The sequence below is a fragment of the Durio zibethinus genome, chromosome 6 (assembly GCF_047325235.1).
Source record: "Durio zibethinus cultivar Kanyao isolate XHJ-2024 chromosome 6, ASM4732523v1, whole genome shotgun sequence".
Taxonomy (NCBI): domain Eukaryota; kingdom Viridiplantae; phylum Streptophyta; class Magnoliopsida; order Malvales; family Malvaceae; genus Durio; species Durio zibethinus.
This window is the reverse complement of record NC_143167.1, coordinates 14,354,629-14,375,899: the sequence shown is the minus strand read 5'-3', so window position 1 is coordinate 14,375,899 and position 21,271 is coordinate 14,354,629. Positions and strand designations below refer to the sequence as shown.

The following is a 21,271-nucleotide window of genomic DNA, read 5'->3' as shown; positions in this document are numbered from 1 at the left end:
GTAGAAATACCAAAAATAAGGACTTGACACTTCCAAGAGAAAAGAAATTAAGATAATGACGATTTCTGCAACTCTTATGGTAATCTATATTTACATTGATTTCAAACATGTATAGTAGCAACTAGGTTTAGGTATAGTTTCAGGGTACTTGTAGAATTAGTAGGAAAGAAGTTAGTCTAAGCTAATATTATATATCAAACAAATGCCTTGAAAAGATATGAGAAATTGTAGTTATCTTAGTCACTTAATCAACTATAATTTTCTTCAAGATAAAAAGGTATTATTCAATGCTCCATCCTCTATGGCTAAAAAGGGAAGCTGCTGCAAAGGTATTATTCTAGAGAATGATGAAAGGCACATGCATTGTGCTTTATGGTATTCATGGTATATGATGGAGCTTTATGAAGGTAGTCTTCACTTTTAATTCTAACCTACTATCCATGTATATAGGTGCAACAGTTAACACTACACAAGTTGAAATATCAGAAAGTGTGGTAAGGAGTATATCGGCTGTTAATTTCATCTTTGCCAACTAACTTTGAAGGGAATATATAATCATGGATTCAAAGAGGTATGTCAGTGTTGTTGCAGCCTTGAAAGACTTTAAGAACACGCTCTCTAACCATCGATCCCTTGGCCAGCCACCAATTTTCAGAATTATAAGTCAGCCTCTACTATACTATTTAACCCCAGCCAAAAAAATGGTTCTTCTATGGGAGACAATGGCTACTTATCATCTTCAATGCTTTTTGGGCCTATCCTTTGCTGTTTCACTTTATTTTATTCACACCACATCCGCATCACATGTAATTTTATAGCCAAAAAAGTGCTTCAGCTGCCTTTTTTGTCTTTCACTTAAATAATAATCTCAATATCTGACTATTCCCATGTTTTATTATTTACAAACTGAGTCATATTGTTTTATACATGCAGGTTTACATAGTTTATTTAGGAATCAACCAATTCCATGACCCCATCCTTACTTCAAAGTTTCATATTCAAGTCCTCTCCAATGTGTTTGCTAGGTTTTCACTTAATCTATTCTGACTGAACACATATTGTAATATAGTATACATGTTTTAATCTATACATTTTCCTCTCTAACTTTCTTTCAGTGAAGAAGATGCTAAACGCTCCATCCTCTATAGCTACAGCAATAGTTTATCCGGCTTTTCAGCAAAGCTCAATTCGTCTCAAGCAACCACCTTAGCTAGTAATTAGCTAGTCTACTTTTTTCTTCCTTTTCTAATAGAATACATATAAATACCTCATAGTTTAAAAAATTTATGGGTGCTTGAAGTAAATTTCCGATGATTACAAAATGTTGCAATTATGAGAAGAAAATATTGCATGCAGAGATGGAAAAGGTAGTATCAGTCTTCAGGAGCAAGACACTAAAGTTGCACACAACAAGAAGCTGGGATTTTCTAGGCCTTACTCTGGATGATAGTGAAGTTACTCCCTTTCAGTTTGCCTACGGTCATGAGGTAGTTGTTGGGATCTTTGACACAGGTATTCAACCATTATATTTTCCTTTATTTATCTATCAAGTTCAAATAAACTCAATCCCTGCATTAGTTAGCAGCTTCATTCTTTTCTGCAATGTAAACAGAGATTATTGCTGTATATGAAAGCAATTGGACATGTTTAACAGTAATTAACTTTGCAGCAGCAGTTTCATGGAGCTCCCTAGATGATCTTTCTCAAAAGTATATATATTTTGGTAGGATCTTTCCTTGTGTTTGATATAAATATTATATCCAACAAATAACGGCAGTTGTTGCCATTTCCGAATTTATTTGCTTCATATATATATATATATACACACACACACATATATATATCTTCTTTAATGGTTTGAAAAGATACAATGGCATAGGATTTGAACTCCTAAACAATAATAATTAATTACTAATTTATCTTGTAATTAACATAGTGTGCATTATTTGCTTTAACATCCGTATACATTTTTTATCGTATCTATATATAGCTAGTATGATCTGCTTTATCTTGATTTAGCTTAGGAAAAAAAAAAAGAGAGAAATAAATTAACTATTTGTTATTTCAACCGTATCCTTTCTAACGTCTAAAATGCCTATTCTATCTTTAAGGCGTATGGCCAGAATCTGAAAGTTTCCAGGAAATGCCTGGCATGGGACCAATTCCATCAACCTGGAAAGGAGTATGTGTCAAAGGAGAAAAGTTTGAGCCTGAAAAGGCATGTAACCGCAAATTAATTGGTGCACGTTACTATCTCAAAGGGTTTGAACAGGCATATGGGCCTCTGAACATGAGCAGTAACCCAGAATATAGATCAGCTAGAGACTTTCTTGGTCATGGAACGCACACAGCTTCAACAGCAGCTGGGTCTATAGTAAAAAATGCAAGCTTCTTTGGCATTGGCCAGGGCACTGCTAGAGGTGGAGCACCTTGGGCTAGGGTTGCAGTGTACAAAATATGCTGGGGTAAGAATCGTGTAGGAAGGTGCACTGAAGCAGATATCCTTGCAGCTTTTGATGATGCTTTGCATGACGGAGTTCATGTTATCTCTGCCTCGTTTGGTGCAACGCCTCCTTTGCCCCCATTCTTCGCATCAAGTGCTGATATTGGCTCATTCCATGCAATGCAACTTGGAATTACCGTAGTATTCTCTGCCGGAAATGATGGTCCGGAGCCATCACTAGTCCAAAATGTTGCACCATGGTCCCTTTGCGTGGCTGCTTCCACTATTGATCGAACTTTTCCAACAGAGATAGTCCTTGACAACAACTTCTCCATCATGGTAATTGATATGATCTCCGCCAATAGTTATGATTCCAAAAAAAAAAAAATGACTTTCTATAATTGAAATAGTCCCTATGAAAAATACGCCATCTAACTGGCAGACCAATTTCTTTTGACTTATTGAGTGAACCAAACATATGAATATCGATGATTGCTACTCTTTATCCTTCACCTAGGAAAGTATTCAATAAAGTGTCAGAAATTATATATAGCTGTTGACCAAAATATTTTTCCTAACTATGCTTGGTTTGCTGTTTTGTTTGTCTACTTTATGCATATTGTGGTTCTTGCATTGATTTAGTCCTAATTGTACAGGGCGAAAGCATAATTAGCAAAGAAATCAAAGGAAAACTGGCGAGTGCAGTCACCTATTTTTATGATGGGTTATCTCTCTCTCTCTCTTTCTCTGAATCTGTCAGTGATATTTATATATATATATATATGCATACATTGAATGCCACAGTACAAAGGCTTAATCGTTTAACAAAATCACTTTCAAACTTGTCTTACGTGGTGTTCCTACATGCCGCACTTTATGTGCAGAGTGTGCAACTCGGAGAACTGGAAACAAAAGTTAGCTACTGGGAAAATAGTCCTATGCTTTTACACTCCAGGACTAGTGTATGAAATGGCACAAGAAGCTGTTAAGACTGCAAACGGATCGGGTTTGATCTTTGCAGAACCCTTGACAAAGCCGATTGCAGAAGTTGAAGATACTATCCCTACACTACATGTCGACATTAGTCAGGGGACTGTAATAGGGAACTATCTGTCGGAATCCCCCAAGTAAGCAAAGTCATCTTCACTTAAATTGCTTCACATGGACTACATGATCCTACCTCGCTAGTAGAAATTATTTCCTAAAATTATTTCTGTGTTGACAAAAGAAGTCCTGCTCCCACCCCTACTATTAGTAACGGATTTAAGATTTTTTTTTTTTTTGTGTTCGCTTATAATTATATGAAAAACCGTCAAATTAATCTACCAATTTTATCAACCGAAAAGGTGTACAAAAAAATTTTGAAATGTCCAACAAAAAATTTTTTTTATTTTTAGGGGTGTTCGTAGATGTCTTACTTTAAGGGTGGATCTGCCATCTAATTAGAATAGCTATAATTAAAAGTAATAAATAGAATTTTCCCATAACGAAAGATGAGAAACTAAAGTACATCTTCTATTTTCTTTTTAGCAAACATACACGGTATATATATGTAATAATTTCCTGTCATGATCATAATGAAAGGGTTTCTAACATAAAATTTGTGTTCAATGTAGGCTGCCTGTAGTGAAAATAGCACCAACTAAAACAATTATTGGAAAGTCACCGGCACCTACCGTCGTATATTTTTCTTCTAGAGGACCAAGCACAATATCACCTGACATTCTCAAGGCATGTATAGCTTTAGCATACGAAAGCAGAAGTAATGGGTTTTAATTGTAATCTTCTAGCTAGCGGTTTGATTCTTTTTAATTAATTTTATGATTAACATGCATGATTTCTTTTGGTACTAGTGCAGAAACAGGCCCATGATAATTAGCATGCTAACTGTTTTTTTTTTTTTTTGTCGCTTTTATATAACAGCCAGACATCACTGCTCCAGGAATCAATATATTAGCAGCATGGCCTTCCCAAACTCCTCCAACTTTGCAGCCGAGCGATGGCCGTTTTGTGAAGTGGAATTTTCAGTCAGGAACATCAATGTCTTGTCCTCACGTTTCAGGAGTAGTCGCTCTTCTCAAATCTGTCCATCCAGAGTGGTCACCTGCAGCCCTTAGATCTGCTATCATGACCACAGGTAAAAAAGAAATAAGGAAGAAAAGGTGTTCTGCATCCCGTATACCATATGTTACTCTAGGCTATGTGGTTTCATTATTCATGCCTTAATCACCGGTTGATCATACTGATGAAATGCGATTCAATTAATATCTTTCTACTTCCTATTATTAATGCCTAAAATGCGCACTCGTCGTGGCAATGAAAGATAAGGAGCAAAAATATTAAATTTGTAATTTTCATAATGATGTGGAAATTAAAGTTTGGTATAAGCAGGAAGCTGTTACACTGACAATAATGTTTTGTTTTGGCTTCCCAGCTTCTAAAAGAGACACAAGCCATGATAGTATTCTGGCCGGTGGATCAGTGGCAGGTTCGAGTCCTTTTGACATTGGTGCTGGCCACATAAACCCTTTAAAAGCAATGGATCCAGGGCTTATTTATGACATGCAAACCAGTGACTACATTCTCTTTCTTTGCAACATCGATTATACCCAAGAACGAATAAAGAGGATAGTTCTTCCCTCTCCTGGTGTCGACACCAGCTGCAAGAATGTGTTTAAAACAAATGCAAATGTAAACTATCCATCCATCAGTGTCTCAAATCTCCAATCCACCTTGACCATCAAAAGGACCGTTCGAAACGTGGGTTGGGGGAAGACTGCAATTTATTATGGTACCGCCAAGGAGCCTGATGGAGTGGAGGTAGTCATCTGGCCAAGGGTCTTAATCTTTTCACCCTTGAAGCAACAAATCTCATATTACATCACTCTGAACCCACTAAAGAAGTCTCAAGGACGATATGATTTTGGAGAAATAGTTTGGTCAGATGGTTTCCACTATGTCAGATCTCCATTGGTTGTCCTTGTGAATATTTCTGCTGATTTCATAGTTCGCTCTACCATTTAATTTGTTACTTTCCGTCTTTAAAATCTCCTAACAAGGAAGTTTGAGCCTTTTCAACTTTTCATTTGTTGGCCTGGGTGGTGATTGATAATCACTTCACTGATTAATAAAAGCTGAGTTATTTGCATTTTCCTTTTAAAATATGTCCGGTATTGATATGTTGGCTTCTAAATTTTGTAATTATATATATATATATATATATATATATTGCCATATCCTGTCTGTTGCTGCAGTATTAAATATAATTTTTTTTATTTTATTGTTTTAACAATTTAGAATGAAATAAAACGTGCATAAAAAAATTATTTGTAATCTATAAATTTGTATCATAAATATTATATTCAAAAAAGTAATATAGTAAGCAAAAATTCCGGTAATTGTATAGTTCAACAGAAACGAAGTATAAATAAGTTTGTGCTTAATAATTTAACTAAAGTTAATTTGCTATAAAAACAAAATAATACTTCTAGTAATATGCTATTCAGATCTACTATTGTAAGAGATTATGATTTCAACACTTCATTTTTGCATTCTTTTAAACAGCAATGCAAAGAAAAATCAAACATTATTAGAAAGGTGCGCTTACACCTGAAATGATTTGAAATATGATTTTTTTTTTTTTCGGTATAATTTGTGCTAAAGAATGAACTGAGCATTGTATTTTTGTTTGCATTAAGGAAAAACAATTAAGTGACAAGAAAAAACCATTAGGATAAGGAGACATACAAAATTCCCTATCACTTAATTGTTTATGTGTGGGCCTACTATTTTTACAATTGTTAGCATCTTTACGAACACTTTAGGAGGGATCGATACAGACAAAAAAAATGGTTAACAGGCAAAACATTACAATAATATTATCTCAAAAGCAACCGTAGAAGTATTTGATTATAAAGGATTTTGAAGACATGGGAGCAAGAAATTCATAAATGAAAACGTGCCAGGAAAACACCATTAAAATGCAACTTGACATATCAACATTAGCAAAGAAAAACTTATATATATATATATATTTACATAGAAAGATCAATTTTAAAAAGTTTGATACAGTAAAAAAAACTTGAATTTGACTTAAAATTTGTCATTTCAAATTTATATCAAACTCGATTGAGTTTTAATTTTCAAGCTTAAAATTGACTTAAGATAAAAATCGATCTATTTAAGCTCGGTCATTAGGCTTGTTTATTGAATAAAAAAAGCTTGATTCTCATGATTGGCTTCAAGTTTGATTATTTATATTAGGCCCATTGGATATCAAGGGTATATCACATTTTTTTTATTGCTATTAATAGGGGTTTTGGTTTGCGGAATCTATTATTCCTACAGGGAGAATGATCCCTGAAAAACTATTGATTCCTAGCAAGGGGTGATTCTTCCTATCTTTGAAATATTAGATCCCTGTATTTGATTTGCGAATCTAAAGTTACATAATAAAAGCTTTTTACTATAATGTCTTTTTTTACATATAAATAATACATGACAACATTACAACTCTCAATTGTTAATTTTTAGTGAAGAAAAAATTGTCACTAAAAAAATAAAATTTTGTGAATAAAATTTATAGTGACCAATTTTAAAGTCATCACTTATTGCTACAAACAACTCCGTCACTATTGTATAAGTAACGATATATATATATATATATATATATCATGTTTTTAATTTCCTATATCCAATCTCAAAAAAGCAATATCCAAAATATAATTATCAATAAAACTATATTAGTATTTTTCTACCAAAAAACTAAATAATTACTAAAAAAAAAGTTTTAGTCTACAAATATGATAATGTCCAAGTGGAAATCTAAGCTAGAAATCCATAGATGATCCCACTAAAGTTTACTCTCCACTATTTTCCTACAAAACAAACAAAAAAAAAGTCAATGAATAGTAAAAAAATTATCTTATATAATTGTTATAATATTATTAATAAGTGACATTAATTATTTAACTATTGTACTTACATCATTACTTACAGAATTTGATGCAGATGCATTGGATAATAGACTAGAAATTAATCCTATACTTGCTAAACACACAAATACATCTTTCACTTATTTCAATTCCATAGTTTGTTTCTCAATAACCTATCTTGGGCTACAAGTTCTTTACATTTAGCTTCCATATTTTTTTAAAAGTTGAATGTTGGCCTTTTTTTTATTTCAGTAAGCCTTTCAATCTTTTTCTTTGCACATTTCTTTGCAGCCTCGGCTTTTGCAATAATGCAACTTTTTTTCATGAGAAGTAGATGTGATCCCTCTAACACCTACACCACATGAGTAATTTGACTTTGTCCCCAAAACAAGAGCAAAATGCTCCACTAGTGGTATTAGTTCAAATGAAATCTTCTTATGATTTTTCTCACCCTTTTCTTAAAGTTTGTTCTACATGGAAATGAATAATAATTAAAATTTATCAAATTAATAAATTTAGTATTAAATCAAAAACAAAATTTTAAATAATTTCTATACCATTATTTCTTCTCCATTTGGAACAAACCAAGTTCCATTAGATCTCATTTGCGTTGCCTTCCAAAGTGTCATAGCATCTAGCCATTCTTCTGAATCTTTATCTTTCTAAAGAACATAAAAGTAAATAACCAAGTAAAAGTACTATTAATTAAAAAATTGATCTAAAATAAGGATGAATTTGACTTTTTATTGTATATTAAAATTGATTTTACCATTTCATATGCCTTTTGAACAATATTGACTTTGTGCCAATAATGGATCCTATCTATTGATTTCCCCCATTAATTGTGTTTCATTCACTTTGAGCCTACGCTATGGTAAAAACATATTTTTATAACATAAATAACAAAATATAATTAAATTTATTCAATAACCAAACTACCTTAAATTTATTTGTAGTTCATTTATTGGCAATTAGCCATTGTCAATCTTTTGGATCCACATCAATTGGACAATTACTGCTCTTGAGATAGCTTTGGTACAAATGGCAATGACGATTCTTATATTGAGCTTACACTTGTTTCATCACATAGGGGTATACATTATTAGATAAAGTATACTTGTCTTATAACTCAAATAAAAAATTTAGAATAATATAACTTTAAAAACATAATAAAAAACTATATAAAACTCATTTGGATTTATTTACCTATATAAACCATAAAATGCATTATATATATGCCATATATTTTTACCTATTTTTTATCAACTTGCAATTCATTTGCCTACAGATTTTTAAGAATCTTCCTCCCAAAATAGACAAGGCATTTTTCAATGAGAAGTTTAGTAAACAAAACAACTCGGTTCACTTTCGCTTTCATTTTTTAATTTATTCATTTTTCAGCCAAAATCGACATAAAATAGGAATCATCTAACAAGATTTAGTTTTTGCGATAAAATTATATATATATAACATTGAAAACATAATAAAAAACTATATAAAACTCATTTGGATTTATTTACCTATATGAACCATAAAATGCAATACATATATATAAATGCCATATATTTTTACCTATTTTTAGTCAACTTGCAATCAATTTGCTTATAAATTTTTAAGAATCTTTCTTCTAGAATAGACAAGCTATTTTTCAATGAGAAGTTTAGTAAACAAAATAGCTAGGTTCACTTTCGCTTTCATTTTTGAATTTATTTAGATATCAGCCAAAATCAATTATAAAGTAGGAATCATCCAATATGATTTAGTTTTTGAGATAACATTATATATATAAATATATATATATATGTAAAGGGAAACAAAAACTAGACAATTGTTGATCATATTAAAATTTGTATTCAGAAAAGAACAAAAACTTTAAATATATGTATATGTAACATACCTTTAAAAAGATCCACATTGTCTTAATATAATTTTGAGCAATTTTTTTCCAACGAGTGACTTAAAGAGGTGTATTTTGTAGACACTTAATTTTGTCCAAGCAAAATCCAATCATTTGTGAAGCTCTTAAAATTTGACCTAGTCCATATCCAATATTTCTTTAATTTTTACAAGTTCTTAATATTAAAATTGGTCAAACCTTATCAAAACCAGTCAAATAAAATCAAATTTGATCAAAATTGGTCAAAAATGATCAAAATGGTTAGAACTTGGGTTAACTTTCAAAATTCACAACTAGTTAGAATAAATGTAGATTTTAAATTAAAATTTATGACTTTTAAAGCATTGAAAAATTTGATTGCACTTTGAAAAGAGTAAAATTACTAAAATGCCCTTAGAGATATTTTTGTAATTTAGTCTTTTCGAAGTCAAATGCTTCTAAAACTTTTAGGTCATAATTAAATATTTTTCAATGATTTTTGATGAATTAAAAACTTGGATCACACCTTGGGAGGTGTGAAATAACGAAAATACCCTTAAGGGTATTTGTGTAAATTGACCTTTTTGATGTTAAAATTTTGTGAAAAGTTACAGATCATGATTTAATATTATTTGATGATTTTTAAGAATTATAAAAACCTTGATCATACCTCAGAAGGTGTGAAATCACTAAAATATCTTTTAGGGGTACTTTTATAATTTGACTTTCCCGATGTTGATTTTTTGTGAAACGTTTTAGATCATGTTTTTGAATTATTTGATGATTTTTGGTGCATTGAAAACTTTAGCAGCACCTTCGGAGGTGTGAAATTACCAAAATAACCTTTAAGGGCAATCTCGTAATTTGACCTTCCTTAGGTCAAATTTTTATGAAAATTTTTGGATCTTAATTTCATATTATTTCATGATTTTTTATGCTTTAAAATCACAAAACTGGACAAGGGAGAATTATTTTATAAGAAAATGGCTTAGAAACTAAAAACTTTCTAATTAGGGGTAAAATGGTCTTTTCACTTGGTTCTAACAACATTAAAAATCCAATCTTTGGCAATGAGCATTCTTAACTATAAGATGATCTTAAGAAGCTAGATCCAATGGTGAAAGATGGCTTATTGCAAAGAAAACAAGGGATGAAAATAGACTATTAGATGCACTTTCAATCTAAGGGCTAGCATTTAATTTAAAAAGATATCTTTATTCTCTCATTTATGAGGGGGATGGATGGTTTTTGCAAAGAGGAAGAAGGTTGGACAAAAAAGAAGAAAAAAAATGGTGAAAAGAGATAAAAAAAAAATGGAAGAAAGATTGGAAAAGGTATAATTCCTATTTTTTTTCTTGCATTTCATTACATTTTCATCATATTTTCATAACATTTTCATATTGGTTTTCCATTTATTTTTCTATTTTCTTAGAAGAATTTATGATTTTTTCATCTTTTTAATCCTATATTGGTTTAAGAATTCATCATACTAAACAATAGTTGGGTTTGAAATCAAAAGGATCAAGTAAAAAAGAATACAAAATCCACCATTGAAACCATTTAAAGGTTCAGCCAAGCCATCTTACACCATGGCCAAACCTGCTTTTGGCTTGCTTTGAATGTTTTCTTGCTTTAGATTGTATATATAGAGGTTTTGATTGTTGGCTTACTTGTTTAATACATGGTTGATGTTTGTTGTGGGTAGTGTTTGGCTTGTGTTTATGTTTTCATGGTTTTTTTTTAATTTGTTAGTTTGTCACATGTTTGCAAAATTTCCTTGCATGATAAAAATGTGGTTTTGTCATGAAGTGATGAATACTTGTTGGAAATGCATATTTTAGTTGGATGAAATGATGAATGCTTGTTGGAAGTGCTATGAAACTTTTGGCCAAGATGGTTCTTGTGCTTGGCTAAAACTTGCTTTTTACTTTGTGGCCAAATGTTGCTTTGATTTCATGTATTTGATTATGTTTTTGCTATGTTTTTCTATTTTTCAATATGTTGCATCAAATTTTCAATGAATAAAATGTTAGATTAATAGGTTTTTCGGTGATTTTTATGTCAATTTGTTTGATTTTTAAAGGAAGAAAAATGGTGGTACATGTTTTCAAAGTTTGAAAAATTTTAGTATTTGATTCATTTTCCTCATGTTTTCACATGCACATCTAGTTTGTAATTTAGTTTTGTAATGCCTAGATTTTATAATTATTTTGTTCTCTTGTCATGTATTTTTCATGCATAAAATATTTTACATTTTTACCATTGGCATTCTTTTAATTTATTTTTGTTACATGCATTTTTCCATGAAACCCCAAATTTGAAACCCTAAACCCAAACCAATCCTTGACTCCATTTATGCATTTGCATTTCATTTTTTATTGTCACATGCATTCTTAAATTGCCATGCTTTCATATTATGTCATTCATGTATTCATTCATTTTTATTATGTTCATGCACACCATGCATATATTTTCAAAAAATATCCTTTCAAAGGAAAATGTTTTTAAATAAGATAATATCTCAAGTAAATATAGTTATCAAGAATTAACCTAAATATAGGGCGATCTTCAGTGATTATTAGTTATTTGAGGTGTTATCTTGAATTTATGAGGCAATTTGAAAGCCCCTAAGTTAGAGATATTTTCAAAGCTCTACCTAAATATAGGAGAGTAAAAAAAGTGTCTTGATACTTAAGGAGTTTTCACTTTGATCCAAAAAAATAAAATGTTTTGTTTTCAAAATTTGATTTGTTTTAAAAAAAATGTTTCAAATTTTTGTGATGAATTAATGAAAGAAAGAAAGGAATTAATTTCTAAACACTAAAATGGGAACATTTTAACTAAAGATTAAGGATAACATACAGTTAATTGAAATTGTTTTTGATTGGTACTATAAGGGTGTTAATCCTTTCTCACGCGTAGCTGACTCTCGAACCCTAAATCTAATTTTGTAAACCTCAATTTGTTCCTTTTGTAAAACCTTTATATCTTTTAAATGTTTTATCAAAAGGACAAAAAAATTTTGGTTGGCCAATCACATCCAAAAAAAGATTGATGGCGACTCCTTATTTTTTGGTTTTTATCAAAAATGCTTTTTCAAGCCCTTCCATTTTTCTCACTCCCCATCATCCAACGAACTGGCTTTTTTGGGTCTCGAAACATTGTAATAGTTTACAACTCCACTAGGGATACATTTTTAGAAAGTTAGGCCAAATATTGATTACATGTTATCCTATATTTTGGTTTAATGGTCTTAATAGGTTTTTTATCTTAATTCTTTGATTTTAATTTTCCTATTTTTCCAAAAAAATTAAAAAAATTAAAAAATGTTTTGACTTTAATCTCCCTGTTTTCAAAAAGAAAAAATTTAAAAAAAGTGTGTGTATATTTTGCATTTCATGTATATTTTAATTATTTCATTTATTTTAAAATTGCTTTTATTTACTTACTTTGTCTTAATAACTATGGGGCATTTAGGAAAGGGATATTTTAGGAATGTGTGAAAGGTTTGTATGTTCTTTTGCACACACTCACATCTACATTACATGCATAAGCTTCTATACCCTAGCTCTAACCTTTTTTAGGAGGAAATAAACCATTCACACTCTTATGAGGTTTGGCAAGCTTAACCATCCCTAAATCTTTCAAAATCATCTTATCCCTTTAGGAGGGAGTTTGCCTTGTTGCATCTTTCTCTGAGGAATGACATAAACATAACTAGTCCTAGGAAAAGTACTAACTCTCCTAGTTGGAATAACATAAATAAAGCTTGAGTTCATCATGGGTTTGGCACTACTAAAGCTAGGTGTTACCAAGTGGTTTTGTATTAGGGGATCAAGAGATTTAGCCACTAAGTCAGATTCCTTAAGGTTTTCCTTTACCTTTATTGCATTCACATCATCTTCATCCCTAAAAATACCATACCCTCCAGTTACAAATTACATTTTCTTATTTTTAAATCTAAGGGTAAGATGAGAGCTGTATACTTTAATTAAGGTTTTAGCAATCAATAGGAAAGATCTTCCTAATACTAATGGATTTTTAGCATCCTACATATCTAACACGGTAAAATCTACTTGGAATGCATGCTTACTAACTTTCACAAGCACATTTTTCAACATTCCTTATGGTAGCTTGGTAGACTGGTAAACAAATTTCAAGTTGAATCTAGTAGGCTTCAACTCTCTATATCCTAGTTACATAAAAACATTTAAAGGCATTAGGTTTATACTAGAGCCAAGATCACAAAGAGTTTCATCAAATTTTAAATGTCTAACTTTGCAAGAAATAGTAAAACTCCCTAGATCTTTTCACTTTTTGGACAAGAGTTAATGAAATGCAGCATTACAATCATCCATAAATGTGGCCTCTTTTAATTCCATAAATAGTTCATTTTAAATAGGTCTTAGTGTAGGTGGTGCTATATTAAAACATTGCCTATATATTTTTACGATGATCCTTAGCCTTGGTTGAACTTCCTCTTATATCTCTTTCTCTTGAACTACTTCCTCTTGGTTTGTTTTATCTTGAATTGTTTCTTCTTGACTTGCTTCCTTAAGCTCAGGTTGAATGCATTCTAAGAGTGCTCTTCCCACTTGTAATAACATTTGACCTTTTTCAACAGATCCCTCAATGTATTCTTCAAGATCCTCCTTATAATCCATCTCAAAATTTTTTTTTAAAAAGTTTAATGTTTCAAGGGGCTTTTAGTGCCATGGGGTCAAAACCCTCCAAAAGTTTTCTTTCAAACCTCAATGGTTCTTCATCTTCTAATATATCTTTTTTCCCCATAAAATCTACTTTACGTTGTTTTACAAAGTTGGAAAGGTTTACCATTACAAAATCATCCATGAAATCCTCCTCATCATCAGATTCATCAATCGCATCATCTCTAAATGAATAGATAGCATTACAAGCTTTCTAACCTTGTCTTTTAGGCTTGGACTCAGTACAGGGGGTTGGCTATTGCTTGGGCTAGTTGACCTATCTAGTTTTAAAGATTTTTTATTGATGTAGTTTGGCTTTGGATATTGGCATTATTGGCTTGTATCAACTAGGTCAACATATTTTCAAATTTTGTTTTCTTTTCTTAAGGTGGATTATAAGTTGGTGGATTAGGGTAAAAGTTATTGTTTTGGGTGTTGGTGGGTTGGTGGTTGGGCTGATTCTAAGAAAAGTTTGGGTGATTTCACCATCTAAGGTTGTAGGTGTTACTATACGAATGGTAGTTGGCTTGGATTGTTGGATAAATTGGATAGGTTTTATCCTAAATTGATATTTTTTGCTTAAATGGGGTCCTTTGTAGATATCACAACAAATAAAAGAACTTTGGTTGCATTCACATGGTTGGATTGGGATAAGGCTCCTAAGGCTTTTACCTTTTTGGTTAAGGCAGCTAACTGGGAGTTTATCAAGGTGATTGCATCAATTTCAAATAAACTAGTAGATTTCTTACTTACTTTTCTTTCCATGCCCCATTGATAGTTGTTAGCAATCATTTCCTCAATTAGCTCATTGGTTTATTCAGTAGTCTTGCTTATGATTGCCCTTCCAGCAACTGAGTCCAAAGTGGTTCTCATAGGTGGTGTAAGACCATTATAGAAAATTTTAAATTTGAAGTCATTGGGCTAATCCATGATATGGGCACTTTTTTAACAACTCCTTAAATATTTCCCTTGCATCATACAGTGTTTCACCATCTACTTGCATGAATATGGTGATCTCATTTCTAAGCTTAGCTGTTTTGGCTAGTGGGAAGAATTTTGCCAAAAATTTTTGCACCAAGTCATCCCATGTTGTGTTAGAAACAGGTGGTGGTGATGTCAACCAACTCTTTGCCTTCTCCCTAAGAGAAAAAGAAAAAAGTCTTAGTGAATAGCATCGTTAAAAACACCATTATAACAAAAAAATCACATAATTCAAGAAAATTTATAAAATAAAGGTTAGGATCATTGCTAGGTAGTTTTTGAAACTATACAGAAGTTTGGATCATTTGTATTATTGAAGGCTTGATCTCAAAATTATTTACTAGAATTGTTGGCTTATGAATGGATGGTTGAAAACCATTAAAATTAGGAACTGTATAATCATCAAGTTCTTTGAGCTTTATTATTTGTGTTGGCCATGAGTGTTGGTGTAGGTGGTGCTGATTTCTTTTTTCTTCTTATTCTAAAAGTCCTTTCAATTTCTTGATCAACTGGAGCTAAATCAACCCTTTTCAATCTACGTATATAAATAAGAAAATATCAAAAAAAAATTAAAGCAAATAAAAGTAAAAAAGTTTAGATTACAAAAGTTAAGAAATCCTTATTGATATTAGAAACATCGCTATAATCCCCAACAATGGCACCAAAAACTTGATTGCTACTTTTTGTATAGCTTGCTAGTGCACAGATAAAGTAATAAAATGGAAGTATTCTAGTATCGTCTCCTAAAGGATTATAGACTGTAATTGTTAGACAGCTTTCAAGTACCAATGTTGAGATCCTAAAATCTTATATCTAAATAAATGGAATTTTAGGGTTGATTGCAAAATAAGAAAATAGAAGAGTAATTAGACTTTGATCTCACTTATCTAACTATCATTTGGTAAGCTATAGATAACAACCAAAACAAGATCTAAAAAGCATAAGAATAGAAATCTTGAAAACAAAGAAAACTTGAGATAGTCGAACATGAAACTAAAGAACTTGAATGTGGAAGAATTATGATGGTTGAAACTTGTATTGCATTAAAGTAGGAATGCTTGAATCAAACTTGTAAAATAAAATAATACTTACCGAAAATATAAAAGTAAAGAACAAGATTTGTAATAAAAAATAAGAAAATAAAGTAATATTGCTTTGAAAAAAAAGAAATCTTGAAAATAAGTACTCCTTGAATTTAAAGAAAAGAATCTAAAAGAACAAAGCTTTTGTTATTGGCAAATTTGTCACCTAAGCCAACAACTAAACTAAAGAAAAACTAAGAAAAGAACTAAGAAAAGAAAAAAGAGTAGAAAGGAGAAGTGAAGGATGTGTTAAGAGGGATCATTTACAAGTGAAAAAGCCTAGCCTATTTATAGGCAAAGGTTCGGCTAGCGTTGCTAAGATTATAAAAATTTGATTTCAATTCAAATGATAATGGATGAAAGCTATCTTGATCATCAAAGAAGCTTGGCCAAATAGGATTCTTGGTTCTTGAAGAGGCATAGCCGAATGGGTGTCGTGAGAAGTAATCTTAGCCTCATTATCTTACTTAATGCAATTTTGATTCCAACTTCTTCATTAGTTTGGCTAAAGTAGGATTACATGATGAAGTAGTTGAGCTTGATCTAATTTCTTGCATTTTAAATGGCTAAAATCCTTCTCTATGTATAACATGTTTGAATGGATAAATCAAAAAGTCATAGTTGATCATAAATAGCCTTGGCCGAATATGGTAGTGTCCATAGTGGCTTGAAATTCTTCAATGCTAAGCAAAAAAGTCATGGTGGAGTTCAAACTCTTTTGGCTACATGGGGTAGAAGCCTTGTGCATTTAGATTTGCATGGAATCTTTTTGGAAAATTGATATGGTTGAATGGTGTATAAGTCTTTCATGGATGCAATTTATTCTATTGGCCATATGAACAAGTCCCAGTGCAAGTAGAAGTCTTGAATCTTACTTCGACTGAATACAAGGATGACTTGAAAGTCCATATACATGTAAAATTCTTCTTTGGCTGCATGTTTGAATGGCCTTGAACCAATGAGGTTCGGTTAAACCTTGATCTTGTATTCCTGAATATGTATCTTCATGTATGGGTTGTGTGTTTTCCTCATTCATAGGCTTTAAACCCTAAAATGCAATAAAATAACATTAAGGCACCAAAATTTGAACAAAATTTAAAATTTAGCACCAATTTTGCATGTGAAAATACAATATTTTTAGGTGCTATCAGACGATGATGTGAGGAATAATCTGAGAATCTTTAGATACGTCACATTCCAGTCCAACATATAATGAGCCTTAGGTAGAGCTATGCCAATCTTTTTCATAGAAATTACCTAAATTAGGATATATGAGGCATTTTGATACAATCCATGTTTAATGGTAATAATATTCCAAACAAAACTAAGATCTAAAAAAAAGGGAAAAGAGTCCAAATAGAAAGAAAGAAAAAAACAAAAGAGAAATTTAGGATAGGTAAAGAGTTTGCCATCTTTTTGGAATTCAATCATTGCATTTTACATTCATCATTAAGGTGATTTGTATATTTTGGGCTATTCCATTTTTGGAGATGTATTTGTATCATTTTCGTATTCAAGCATTTATAAACATATTCTATGTAGCAAGAATAATAACATAAACACTTTGGTTTAAACCCTTGAAATAAAATGTTTGTTTTAGTGGGTATAAAAGATGAAAATATGGAAAATCAATTAGAGGCCCGAACCAGTGTGTTAGAACACAATCGAGTGGAATTTGGTCATGACATTTGAAAGATGACAAAATAGCTCATCGAGTTGACAAAAATGGTTAATAGACTCAAGGAACTTAAATTGGTGCCTTATTAAGAGTTTTTATCAGTTTTAGCTCAAGTAAGTCCTATGAACTTATGAAGACACAATCAACTGATTCTTGTTGGGCCTAATACATTTCCTAAGCATGCTGAAGCATTTAGTGGTTTGAGTAATAATAAAAGTCTGGACAAGATCATGAAAGGGATGAGTGATGTGACCAAACAAATGTTTGAGCCCTAGAATTTTATTTCCAAGACAAAGTCAGCAAGTTCCATGCAACCTTTACAAATTGCTTTGAACCCAAACCTGTATCCAAATCCTTTTGACGTTTGTCTTTAACCTCTTTTTCAAGCATATAGGATTAAGCCCCAAAACTTTATGCAATCACTGAGAAGTCCATATCTGAACCAAAATCTTCAACCTTTCATTCCCCAACCACCTGTTTAGCTAATTTCTTAACTCTGCACCTTTGCATCACCATCAGATGCTTGGACACCTAACCAATCTGTTGCCCAAAAATTATCCAAGAAGAAGAAACAAATGGATCCTATCCCTATTTCATATGGAAAATTTTTTCCCTATTTGCTACTTGAGCAACATCTTGTTGCTCACATGCCTTTAAGAACTTTAAAGCCTTTGTACCCAAAGTAGTTCAACCCAAATGCAAGATACAAATACCATGGTGGGAATATTGAGCACTCTATTGAGAATTGTGTTCAAACACAAGGTGTAATCACTCATAGATGTAAAATGGTTTGACTTAACAATAATAATGGGTTAAAAATCTAAGAACAATGAGAAGGGGATGACATGATGATGAACATGGATAGGGTTTTGATTAAAGAAGGTCTTTAAGTGATAGATTTTTGGGAAAATGAAATGCTTTGTGAATTTCCTCTATTTGGAAAATGTTTTTTTAATGTTAATATGGTGTTATTTTTTTCAAACTTAGATTTATGAATTATGGTTTGCCTTTAATTCTTTCCCTTATTCTAATTTTCACATTTTTCACTAAAGAGCTTTGTCATTCATTCATTCATTCATATATCCATTTAATAAAATGCAACTCATGTGTGCTTTAAAAAGAAAGAATTTCTTAGAGAATAACCATGGTGATTTCTTATAAAGATCAAGAAAATATTAATTTGATAGGGAGCGGATAAAGGAGGTTATTGAGGGACCTTTTGTTCAAACAAATGATCGACTCGAAGAACCTAGCTTGGGACCCTTAAGGTAGGAATCATGAAATCTAGATAAACAGAGGAGGTATAGTCTTTTAGAAGAAAGGATTCAAGCTATTGAAGGTAAGGATAAATCTTGTGATGTAAAGGAATCTCACCTAGTTCTAGATGTAGTTATTCCACCTAAGTTCAAGATTCTGATGTTTGAGAAATATGATGGAACTAGATGTCCTAAGACATATTGGACAAAATATTGTCATAAAATGGTTAGGTATACCCATGACAAAAAGTTGCTTACTCATGTCTTTCAAGAAAGTTTGACTAAAGCAATAGCCAATTGGTATTATAGTTTGGAAAGCAGCCCAATTCATACTTGAAGGGATTCATTTTAAGAATTCTTAAAGAGATACCAATACATTTAGAGATAGCTCTAGATCAATTAACCCTTCAAATTATAAAAAGAGCCCTAATGAGAGCTACAAAGAATATGCCACAAGATGGAAAGAGGTTGCATTACAAGTCCAATCACCCATAATTAATAGGGAGTTGAATTCCCTATATATGGATACCCTTCATTCGCTTATTATGATAAGTTGATTGGTAACATGTCCTCAAAATTTACAAATTTGCTATTCGTTGTGGGCAAAATTGAATATGGGATAAAAAAGGAAAAATTATAAATGCCAATGTGGAATTTTATAATGAAAGGCAAGGGAATATTTCTGATGAATATGGCCAATAGATAATTGTTGAAAGGTGAAATGAAAAAAACCTCACCATGATACAAGAAGATTAGGTGAATGATTATTCCCATTGGTCACCGTATTATTCCTAATTGACACCTTAGGCTGGCAACTTTCCTTAACCATCTCATCTATGTGCTTAAATTCCTTTACCACAAACATTTATAGAACAAAATATCAATCCAAGCCATTTACAAAGTTGTAAGAGAAAAAGAGTCAAGACATATCATTCACTGCCAATGTCTTACACTGAGTTTTTCACTTCACTTGTCAAAAATCGTATGATTTCTGGTATCCTTACAAAACCTAGAAAGCATCCTTACCCAAAATGGTATGATCCCAATGCTAAGTGTGAATACCATAATGGTGTCGAAAGACATTCCATAGAAGATTGTTCTACTTTTAAGGATGCAATTTAGGCTTTGATCAATGCAGATCCTGCAAAGTTTAAAGAACTAGTTAGCGGTTATGATGATTAGTAGCAGTGGAATTAATGGTCAATGGTGTTAAAGCTGAAGCGCTAAGAAGGGAACTTTTGTTTTTAAGTTTGAATGTTATCTCAAAAACATTATTGGGATGTGAATTTTTAGGTTTGGCTTAAATGTTTGCATTGAATGAATCGATATTATGCATCGTAATTTCTCATGGATTTATGATTATTGTCATTTAAGGTTTTTAATGTTTTTTAAGTTTTAGATTTGTAGACTATCTTCGAAAGAAAAATAGTAAAAAGGAAGAAATTGTTGGATTTGAATAAAGTCTCACATAATTAAGTTCCAAGGTTATAAAAAGTGAAATGCCTTGAAAAAAGTGAAAAAGAAAAAAAGAAAAAAAAAGGAAAAAAAAGAAAAAAAAGTTTTGTGATAAAAGAAAATAGTCTTGGAAGAGTTGGCAATTGCTATTAAGTGTTTTCCAAATACCTTAACACATTTTCTTAAATTATTTAGTTGATTTCATCCATCAACCATAACCCTTCAAAAGTCATGAATTTGAATTTGTGAACCTTGCCTTCACCAGATAATGTTATAATATCAAAAGGTGATAATTTTTTTTAGGCAATGAACAATGAAATAGCTAATTACAAAACATAAAAAAAAAATGAAATTGGGATTCTTAGAAGATCAGGCATACACGATATTTTTTTAAGAATTCAAATGCGGTAATTTGATCTGTCAATGCTACATTATAGCTCCAAAAATTTTCAAAATTGAAGTCATCCTAAGTTTTATAAAATAACCTCAAGCATGCTAATCTTTTAGCTCTCAACCCCAAAATTATCCTGGTCTAGTATTTTAGGGGCACATTGATTAGAAAATGAAGACCCCATTAACCTTAAGACAATTTAAGTTATAATCAACCCATTCGTTCTCTTTTTATGGAGTGACATGGGCTATTTGACATCTTAAATGGGTAAATACCACATGTCCCTTTTTTTGCAATAACTTTCATTAATTGTGTTTGTTAAAAATGTTATCTTTCATGAATTGTACTATTAGCAAAGTAGATTAAGAGATAAAAGAAACCAAAAAAAAATAAAATAAAAGGAAAAAAATGTGAAAGAAAAATGGTTATAACATCATGCACTTAAAAAATTTGAATAAATCTAAATAAA

The 21,271-nt window shown here is 31.4% G+C and overlaps 1 protein-coding gene and 1 non-coding gene across 2 annotated transcripts; both read left to right on the top strand.

Annotated features, from left to right (window-relative positions):
• Nucleotides 1-713: 713 nt before the first annotated feature.
• On the top strand, nucleotides 714-5,600 carry UNE17 (Subtilisin-like serine endopeptidase family protein). Its single transcript, XM_022875842.2, has 10 exons — nucleotides 714-806; nucleotides 934-1,025; nucleotides 1,116-1,213; nucleotides 1,357-1,512; nucleotides 2,112-2,782; nucleotides 3,100-3,167; nucleotides 3,328-3,570; nucleotides 4,060-4,174; nucleotides 4,367-4,580; nucleotides 4,878-5,600. Exons 1-10 carry the CDS (start codon nucleotides 723-725, stop codon nucleotides 5,465-5,467), a joined length of 2,331 nt encoding a protein of 776 aa, XP_022731577.2. The 5' UTR covers nucleotides 714-722; the 3' UTR covers nucleotides 5,468-5,600.
• Nucleotides 5,601-14,882: 9,282 nt separating this feature from the next.
• LOC149518449 (small nucleolar RNA R71) lies at nucleotides 14,883-14,989 on the top strand. Its single transcript, XR_016343384.1, has one exon. It is a non-coding gene; the product is annotated as a small nucleolar RNA R71 (small nucleolar RNA).
• The last annotated feature ends 6,282 nt before the right edge of the window (nucleotides 14,990-21,271 follow it).

Coding starts and splice junctions, on each gene's coding strand:
- UNE17 (XM_022875842.2), top strand. CDS start 723: ATGGCTACTTATCATCTTCAATGCTTTTTGGGCCTATCCTTTGCTGTT. Junction 1,026..1,115: donor CTCTCCAATGTGTTTGCTAG/GTTTTCACTTAA, acceptor ACTTTCTTTCAG/TGAAGAAGATGCTAAACGCT. Junction 3,571..4,059: donor TATCTGTCGGAATCCCCCAA/GTAAGCAAAGTC, acceptor TGTTCAATGTAG/GCTGCCTGTAGTGAAAATAG.